Source organism: Mus pahari, chromosome 2 (genome assembly GCF_900095145.1).
Source record: "Mus pahari chromosome 2, PAHARI_EIJ_v1.1, whole genome shotgun sequence".
NCBI classification, from domain to species: Eukaryota; Metazoa; Chordata; class Mammalia; order Rodentia; family Muridae; genus Mus; species Mus pahari.
The window spans coordinates 18,700,200-18,710,068 of NC_034591.1; the positions used below are offsets into that span (position 1 = coordinate 18,700,200).

Here is a 9,869-nt window from a genome sequence, read left to right on the forward strand (position 1 = left end):
CACCTTGATACTCAGGGTACAGAAAAGAAATACACCTTGATACTCAGGGTACAGACAGACAGAAATATACCTTGATACTCAGGGTACAGACAGACAGAAATACACCTTGATACTCAGGGTACAGACAGACAGAAATACACCTTGATACTCAGTATACAGACAGAAATACACCTTGATACTCAGGGTACAGACAGAAATACACCTTGATACTCAGTGTACAGACAGAAATACACCTTGATACTTAGTGTACAGACAGAAATACACCTTGATACTCGGGGTACAGACAGACAGAAATACACCTTGATACTCAGGGTACAGACAGACAGAAATACACCTTGATACTTCGATGTTGTATTCAAGTAAGGACCAGGATAAGTTTAGGGCCCACCTACACATTGTCTTATTAATAAACAGTTGCAATTATAGAATACTAGGTATATAATAAATCTGCCCCAAAGTTCTTTTTATAATGCCTTCCAAGATCCATACAAGATTACTAGCTTTTTAAAAAAATACTATTGTGGCAAATAGAAAAAAATGTTGTCTACAAACCTCAATTCTTCTCTCTTTTCATTTAGCTGTACAGTGATTTCAGTTCAGACCACTCCAACCAAGTATGATGAGTGGTAGAAAGGGCCCTTTCTTTGCAGAGTGGGTGTTGAAACGGTCTCAGTTACAACCCAGCCTCTTACTTTGAGTCCTTTTCTTTTACAGGAAACTCAGCCCTGTATTTGTTTGAATGCTATGATACAAGGACTGAGAGTTGGCACACGAAGCCCAGCATGCTGACTCAGCGCTGCAGCCATGGGATGGTGGAGGCCAATGGCCTCATCTATGTTTGTGGCGGAAGCTTAGGAAACAATGTTTCTGGGAGAGTGCTTAGTTCCTGTGAAGTGTATGACCCTGCCACAGAAACGTATGTATCTATTTGAAATGATTCAATCAGTGCTATTACAGTCCATAAGCTCACTATTGCTTTCAATTCTAAAAAACATTTATGAAATGTGTCCTGGGTTTTCTATTGTTGTGAAGAGACACCATGACCATGGCAACTCTTACAAGGAAATATTTAACTGGGACTGACTTACAGTTCAGAGGATTAGTCCATTAACATCATGGCAGGAAGAACGGTGGCATGCAAACAGACATGGTGCCTGAGAGTCCTGCATAGAGATTGGCAAGCAGCAGGAAGAGCAAGTGACACTAGGCCACTTTTAAGCTGTCAGATTTTAGAATGTATATACATGAAAACATGAACTTTATCCACTTTTAAACTGTCAGGTTTCAGAATGTATGTACATTAAGGCATAAACTTTATATTATTAACATATTTAGAAAAGAAAGAATGTAAACAGAATTTTCCAAGCCATATATTTTTGTAATACATGGGGGCAGCTTACAGTATAGAAGCAGTGAAGAAACCATACTTATTGTTCCCATTTTCAAGCTACAATATTGTTATTTTACCTGGGTAAGCACACATATAAGTGTGTGTGTGTGTGTGTGTGTGTGTGTGTGTGTGTGTGTGTGTGTGTGTGTTTCTTGAAAAACAGGGCTATAGTGGCATCTATAGTAGTAGCTATTAAAAAAGAAAAACCCAAAACATGTATTTATTCCTTGTATGGGATATATTATGTACTCCTGTCACTTGAGCATCAGAGGTAGGAGGAGCATCACAAGTCAAGGCCAGGATCATCTACACGACACATTCTAGTTCTCTGGTTACACAGAGAGGCCCTGTCTCAGAAGACGGAAGAGGATGTGATTTGACGCTTTACATTCTTCCTCTTCACTCCCATTGCCATTTCAAGAATTATTGGAAACTATGGAAGATGGATTTCTTCAAAAGACATAAATTATTTCCTCCTGTTTTTATTTCCCATTAAAGTCCCCAATTTACCTTACTTATAAAACTATTATCTAAAACCCCTTAAGATTTGTTTACATGGGGCTGGTGAGATGGCTCAGCGGGTAAGAGCACCCGACTGTTCTTCCGAAGGTCCAGAGTTCAAATTCCAGCAACAACATGGTGGCTCATAACCATCCATAACAAGATCTGACGCCCTCTTCTGGAGTGTCTGAAGATAGCTACAGTGTACTTACATATAATAAATAAATAAATCTTAAAAAAAAAATTGTTTACATGTACGTATATACATGTAGGTGAACATGTATGAAACATGGCAGGAAGCCTTCCACTTCTTGTAAATGAGCAGGCAAACCCCCCTTTTTTTTCTCAGATGGACTGAGCTGTGTTCAATGATTGAGCCCAGGAAGAATCACGGGCTGGTGTTTGTGAAGGACAAGATATTTGCTGTCGGCGGTCAGAATGGTTTAGGTATATGATGTTAACTTACTTTTCAGTTTCTCTGGGTTTGCTGATAAGTTCTTAAATTCCTGGAACATTTTTAAAAATTGAATCCACACAGCATTATGTCTAAGTGCTAACAAAACTTTATGAAATGTCAAGTGACTGTTACTACCTCAGGCAGGTCTGTGCTTTCTCATGTGCCCATAGGGGGTACTGTCACATCTGCCTGAGAAATAGTGAGCAGTTGAGAAATTTGAATAGTAAAACATCTTAGCTTTCAACACTTTAAATACTGCTTGGACGTATCTTTAATTTTTTTTGGGGGGGGGGTTCAAGACAGGGTTTCTCTGTATAGCCCTGGCTGTCCTGGAACTCACTTTGTAATATCTTTAATTTTTAAGATTGACCTTTTCATTTTCTTATGTAATGCTAATAATGATCTTAAATAATTAGATTAAATAGTGAGATATATGAACTGAATCTAGAAATAATACTTCATTTTTTCAGGTTTTTTAAATGTTAAGTAAAACAATAAGTTCTTTTCTGTTATTCTTATTCACTGCTGTTTTCATAAATTGCTAAAAGATAGAAAAACATTTGAAATAATTTATAATCAAAGCAAATCACTGATACTTTTTAATTTTCTTTTCCAGGATAGAACATTTGTAGGAAATGTGTAGGGTTTATTTTGTTGTTGTTGTTGTTTGTTTGTTTGTTTGTTTTACTTTGTAGAAAAAATGTTTCTAAAAATTTCTCAATTTCTTTTCTGTTTAACAATAAGTATTTAGGTAGTGGACATGTGGGTAATGATCATAAAACTCTTATATCCTTTCTATGTGTCTTAATTTTATTTTGAAACTAAAATATAAAACTTTTAAAACTATGAAGAGATCCAAGAATCACTGATACAATACAGTTTTCATATTTTGTTCTTTTGAAGGTGGTCTGGACAATGTGGAATATTATGATATCAAGTTAAATGAATGGAAGATGGTGTCACCAATGCCATGGAGGGGCGTGACAGTGAAGTGTGCAGCAGTTGGCTCTGTCATCTATGTCCTGGCAGGTTTTCAGGGTGTAGGCAGATTGGGGCACATCCTCGAGTATAATACTGAAACAGATAAGTGGATTGCCAACTCCAAAGTCCGGGCTTTCCCAGTCACAAGTTGTCTAATTTGTGTTGTTGATACTTGTGGAGCAAATGAAGAGACCCTCGAAACATGAACGGTGAATGGACTCCCACTCATCTGAAACTTAGAGATATGGCCACCAGTGGTTTATTCCAAGAGTTCGGTTATGAAGTTCCGATCTGGTATTTTGATAAAGTAAGATTCCAATAAGATAATAGTTTATATTATCTGAACCTCCTTACTTAATTCAAAGACCATATTTTATTTGGCCATCCAAGAACCTATCAGCCAGAAAACGTGAAAAGTTACAAGCACTTCTTGAAAACGTGAATTGCAAATATATAACTGATTGTGGCAGAGTGGGGCATGCTCATGAGAGGAGGAGCCCCAGCTTAGCTCTAGATTCTATTTTCCTAATTGTGTAAGTGCTGTGTAGTTAGGGCTTTTTGTTTCTGTTTGGTCAAGAACCAAGTAGTCGTATGAATTACAGTCAGAGATGGTAAACTCAAGTAACTGTAATAGTGTTATGTATTTTGCTTGTCTTCATTTATTTCATTTAGTGCCAAATTATTCCATTTTAAAGTAAGCAAGAGTGGCTCAAACATACACACTTTCTCACAAAACTTCACAGATTTTTGGGACTTAACTGTACCCAATTATTCATGAAATAATATATTCAGTCCAATTAAATGAAATAGTACACATTTCTGTATAAAATATTAAGCTTAGCACCCATCATTAATTTATATGGTTTTACTCAGCAGTGTAAAAAGTGCTCTATGTCCTCATTCTCTACGCGAGAGCCAATCAGTAGGAATGATTGACCAACAGAAGAAAAGCTGTTGGAAGATATTTCTAGATTACTAGGAAAGCACTGATAATTGTAGCCCAGTAGCATATGAATTTTAAAAAAAGATGGTTTTCTTTCTCCTAACAGAACATATTAGAGGTAACTGAGTTTTCTCTAAAAGTTTTGTAATAATTGGCATTAAGTATATCACTATTCATTGCTTTTATGTGGACAACAAATTACCAAATGGCCTATTAATTTTTCCCAGTAATGTTTTACCCTTTGACTATGTATGAAATGTGCCATGTTAAACTGTCAATCAATGTTTTTATCTGATATTAAATATTTTTAACTTAAAAAGATTTGCTTTGTTCATTCTACGTGTGTTCACTAATATTTCTTAAATTTGTGAAAGTTTCCATTTAAAATTTTTCTCTGAATGGAAGTTAGAACAGACTCTAAAACGTTTAGATTAAAAGTGAAGTTGAAAAATGACAGGATTAATCTGTCAAGTTCTTATATAGAGACAGCTGTATTGCGATGTAATTCATAGGCATACAGTTCACTCATTTAAACTGTACTATTTTAGTGGCTTTTACTATGTTTTTATGCACTGTGTACAATCATCATTGTATTTTTCAAATGTTTTCATAACCCCCCCCCGAAAGAAGCCCTGCACTTACTAGTAATTACCCCCTTTTCCCCATGTGTTAGCTTTCTAGACTGCTACAAACTACAGCTTGCTTAATGGATTAAAGCAACCAATGTATTTTCACTGTTTAGGAGGCCAGATGACTCAAATCTGGCTTTTGGAGGATTGGGCAAAACTGCCACACACCCCAATCCCACCCCTGCTGCTGGTTGCCAGTAGTCCTTGACAAAGTACATTTCATTACTTTTTCAAAAAGCTCCTTTCCTATAATGTACTCTGCTTTCATGTCAGTAGATACTGAGTTTGTCGGTGTTCAGTCCTTTGAAGTGTTTTATTTTGATAATACATGGTTTTTACTTTTGAGAATCACAATTTGAGTATGACCGTTTAGTAGCAAAACTTGTTCCATATTATAACAGTAACTGTGGCTCTGGTCTAGTTTTTAAACCTTGTCATTATAGTGTCATGAAAACATTTTGAGTCATGTAGCATTTTAATACACCAATATCAAAATGTGCCATTCAATAAAGTTATTCAACTAAATCTATATTCTTTTTTAACTTGTTTGCATTAGGTAAAATCCAGTTTACTCCATCCAATATGGCACCAAACCAGTTCTCATTAAACTTCAGTAAACTGGTATTATGAAAGAGCATTTTGTGGGTTGCAGCATTAAACCCTGATTGATCCTTGAACCCCTTAAGTTTCCTCCAAAGATTTTTTAAGGTTTCACTCTGATATTACTAGTTTTACTGCTTTTAAACATAACTCAATTTGTTGTGGGTGGGTGTGAAGATTCAAAATAGTGGCAGTTCTCACTTTGGTAAGCTGAGGCAGGAGGATGACTGACTGAGATCAGGCTAGATTATACCTACATATAGAGCTATCTAGATTGTGTTTGTACATTTCCTATTACTGTGACAAAACCTGGTAAAAGCAACCTAGAAGCATGTGTTGATTCTGGCTCACAGATTAAGGTACAGTCTAGCACAGCTTGGAAGGGATTTCAACAGGAGCATGAGACAGCTGGTCACATTGTATTTGCAGTCTAGCAACAGCAATGGGTGTTCAACTCGAATTTGCCTTTTTATTCAGTGTGTGCCCACTCCTTTGAGAATGCAGCCCACATTCAGGGTACATCTTTCCAGTTCAACCTTTCTGAAAGCATCTTCATAGACATGCTCAGAGGTGTGTGTCTATGGGGATCCTAAGTCTGGACCTCAAAGTCCAGAGATTTGTGTCTATGGTGATTCTAAAAGTAATCAAGTTGACAATATTTCCCATTACAAGTCTTAGGATAACTAATTAGAGTTTTGCTTTTGATCTCTCTATCCTCTAGCATAACCAAAATGTAAAATGAGACTCAAGGTATACTTTGAGTCTGAGGAGTCTCTAAGCTGTCTTCAACTCTTAGTTTGTCCCCATTCTCCAATTTTAATTTCCAAGAGCAATTTCATTTCACTGTTATATAATGTACTTGTTTTATACTGATACAGGGTCCTGCATGAGAACTGTAAAGTTAATAAATGAAGTGTAGTGTGTGTGCGGTTTTGTTCCTAGCACTGAGGTAGGTGGATTTCTGTGGGTTCGAGGCCAGCTAGGGCTATATAAGACCGTATCTCAACAAAACAAAACAAAACAAAAAAAACAGTAGAAAACCTTTATCTGAAACTGTGCTCCTGAGGAAAATCGGGCTGCTTCTGTGTCGGTTTTACACTTTTTTCATTTTTCCTGATAAAATTTAAAAAGGCAACATTTACGCGGGAGACAGAGGCAGGCGGATTTCTGAGTTCGAGGCCAGCCTGGTCTACAAAGTGAGTTCCAGGACAGCCAGGGCTACACAGAGAAACCCTGTCTCGAAAAACTAAAAAAAAAAAAAAAAAGGCAACATTTACGTGAAATTGTAAGACATTACCGACCAAGAAACTAATAGATGCTTTTCGCCTGCATTGAGTCCTGTTTCCTGGTTATAGCTGGCTTTCTGTAAATCTCTCTTGATAAACAAGCTTTTTTCGTTTTTAAGCCCGTTTTTACCTTTTTTTTTTCCCCCTAAGTAAATGTAAAGAACGAGTGAGTCTCGCCAACTGTATACAGCCAACTAGAGGGCTGCTGGTTGTCTGCTATATCTGGTATCCTCTAGATTCGGGTCCAGGTCCGGGTCCGGGATCCAACGCCCGCGTCCCATTTCAGCACCCCGCTTTCTCAGGACTCCTTTTCCGGAGCGCTGACAGCTCTGCTCTTCTCCAATCCCATTGGCTAAAGCCCACGCCTCTCGCCGCACACAGGTCACAGAGCCTCTGGGCGCGGGGCGATGACGTCACACTAGCCGGGCCTCGGTGGCCGGAGCCTGGGCCCTGGCCGCCGACCGCGAGCAGGGTCGGGCTGGGACGGCGCTACCATGACCATATGCCAGTTTTTCCTTCAAGGCCGGTGCCGCTTCGGAGACCGCTGCTGGAACGAGCATCCCGGCGCCCGGGGTGCGGGCGGGGCCCGGCAGCCGCCACCGCAGCAGCAGCCACCCTCAGGTGATGGTCTGGGAGCGGTGAGCCAGGGCCACGTGCTGCAGACGCACACCTCCATCCCGGACCCCTGCCCTGGCATGCGACGTCTCACCCAGGAGTTGGACAAGTCGTTTCCGCTCGTCACACGTGGACAGGCGTTTGGACTTGGATGCTCCTGCCAAACACTGCGTTTTTAAATTAGAGATGACTTCATCAAACCCTCCTTTTTGGTGAATGGCAGTGGTTGGGAGAATTCACGTGGCTCCATTCAGACCCCTTTCTCTACTCTCTCCCCTTCCTGTCCGTGATCACAAGCTCTTAAAATTTGGGCTTTCGTTAGTAGCTTCCGACACTGGGTCAAGAACCTTACAGGTTTTGTGGAAAGGGTATTCAGGGGCCAGACATGAAACCAGCATAAAACAAGGTTTTAAAAGTCAGATAAATACGTTTTATTCTCTTAACTTTGGAACCTAGTTTTTGTTTGTTTATTTTGGTTTGGTTTTGGTTTTAAGGTTTTCAGAGATCGGCTTTCTCTGTGTAGCGCTAGCTGTCCTGAAACTCTCTTTGTAGACCAGGTTGGCCTTGAACTCACAGAGATCCACCTGCCTCTGCCTCCTGAGTGCTAAAATTAAAGTCATGTGCTACCACCACTGCCCAGTGGATCCTAGTTCGTGAGGTTGTAGTCAGTGGGTGTTTCCCTTTCCCTTCTATTTAAGGCTCCTCCAGCTCCTGTGTTCATGTTGGTTTATGTTTCCAATCTTTTCGTGGAGGAGACAGATTGTATCATCTACAATCCGTCCAGTGAAAGACTCCAAATTAGGAGTCAGGTTCCCATAGGTGCTGGTATGCGCCCAGGGGCTGCTGAGAGTAATGTTTGTCCTTTGGTCTCTGGAAACCTACTTTAAATGTAGTAATTTGCAAGTAAATGTTCAGTACATAGATAATTAGGTGAGAACTACAAATAAAACTTTAGAATGAAAAGAAAGAAAAAGAATTTTTTGGAATTTTAAGGCCCACATTAGGGCCACTGAGTGCAGCATAAAAGAAGTTTTATGACTATGCTGTGTAATCCCCCTCCAAAGGATTTGGAACTTCAAAACAAAATGCCACTAATTCCTGCTTCAGAGATGCATTTCAGCTGTCCTCCTCTTTGGATTTATTGAGTACTCTACCTATCGGTCTGTTTTTAATGTATATTAAGTGACATATTTCCTAAGTCCTAAGATAAATTATCTTTATCCTAGCATCAACTAGGAAGTGATAAGATTAAAAACAGTATCAAAACCTGAAACAAGTCCTATTGGCTTTTTTATTATTATTTTATGAGTTCTTAGAAATCTACACTTAATCTACCTATTAGTAAGCTTGTAATCTCTATATGAAGGATAGGTTGTGGGCACTGTGTCCACAGAGTAAAGACTGAGGCAAACACTTTTTAAATACCTATTTAAGGACAGAAAGTAAAATTTATTTTTATTATCCAGTTTAGTCATTGTTCTCTTTCATTCATTGTCTCTGTATGGCAGAAACATACACACACACACACATCCAATGTTAGGTCAAATAGGGGCCTTGACTGTGCTGGGCTCACCCAAAGCTTTTAGAGCTCTTTAGAGTATTTTTTATTTATTCCCCCATGGTCAATTTAATAGGCTTAACACTGAGCTCAACAATATATCTATATTTCTATGATCACATTGTTATTGCTTTTTGTCAGCTTGGGTTTTGGGGGTTTTATTTACTTTTTGAGATGAGACCTCACTATGTAGCTCTGACTGACCTGGAACTTAGAGATCTGCCTGTCTCTCCCTCCACAGTGCTGTGATTAAATTCGTACACCAACATACCTGGCCTTGATCTCATTTTTTAATATAAAGAGAACATTATGTGATTTGTTATAACTATAACTCATAAAGGGATTGCCATTTAAAACTAGTAGAAAATAGCACTTTGTATAATTTCAAGACATAGATAAAATATAACAGAAATTTTTAAGATTTGAAAAAGTTACCAATTTTCTGGTTGTTTTGTTTTCTTGCTTATTTTAGGGAGTAACCGTAGAGGGTGGAATGCCAGCAGCCAGAGGTACTCCAATGTCATCCAGCCATCCAGCTTCCCCAAGTCCACTCCATGGGGTGGCAGCAGAGATGAGGACAAACCACCATTCGGTTCTTTTGATTCTGGACCTTCCACCAGCAGAGGCTTTGGGTCATCTCAAAACCCTTTTGCTTCACCTCTCTCTGAGGAACAGAAAGATGAAAAGAAACTTCTGTGAGTTAAAGTATTGTAGAAAATCAATTGCTTGGTTTTTCCAGAAGCAATTACAATGTTTTCTTTACAAAAAAAAAAAAAATGGTTTTGAAAATCAGAGTAAACAAAACAAGAAAAAGAAGTCACCCATGGTCCTGTGGCTCAGCCAGCCTGTTCACACTGTGAGCATCTCAGCCAGCCTGTTCACACTGTGAGCATCTCAGCCAGCCTGTTC

The 9,869-nt window shown here is 39.0% G+C and overlaps 2 protein-coding genes across 3 annotated transcripts in view; both read left to right on the forward strand.

Annotated features, from left to right (window-relative positions):
* The window catches only part of Klhl7 (kelch like family member 7), a 50,821-nt gene extending 46,232 nt beyond the window's left edge, over nucleotides 1–4,589 (forward strand). Inside the window, exons 9-11 of the mRNA XM_021190548.1 lie at nucleotides 715–916; nucleotides 2,241–2,338; nucleotides 3,252–4,589. Of these exons, the coding sequence (XP_021046207.1) occupies nucleotides 715–916; nucleotides 2,241–2,338; nucleotides 3,252–3,535 (584 nt within the window). The 3' untranslated portion in view covers nucleotides 3,536–4,589. The remainder of the gene's footprint in view (nucleotides 1–714; nucleotides 917–2,240; nucleotides 2,339–3,251) is intronic.
* A 2,578-nt stretch (nucleotides 4,590–7,167) lies between these two features.
* Nucleotides 7,168–9,869, forward strand: part of Nup42 (nucleoporin 42) — a 19,521-nt gene continuing 16,819 nt past the window's right edge. For both annotated transcript variants that reach the window (XM_021190970.1, XM_021190971.1), the window contains exons 1-2: nucleotides 7,168–7,408; nucleotides 9,433–9,655. In XM_021190970.1, coding sequence (XP_021046629.1) covers nucleotides 7,282–7,408; nucleotides 9,433–9,655 — 350 coding nt within the window. In that variant the 5' untranslated portion in view covers nucleotides 7,168–7,281. The remainder of the gene's footprint in view (nucleotides 7,409–9,432; nucleotides 9,656–9,869) is intronic.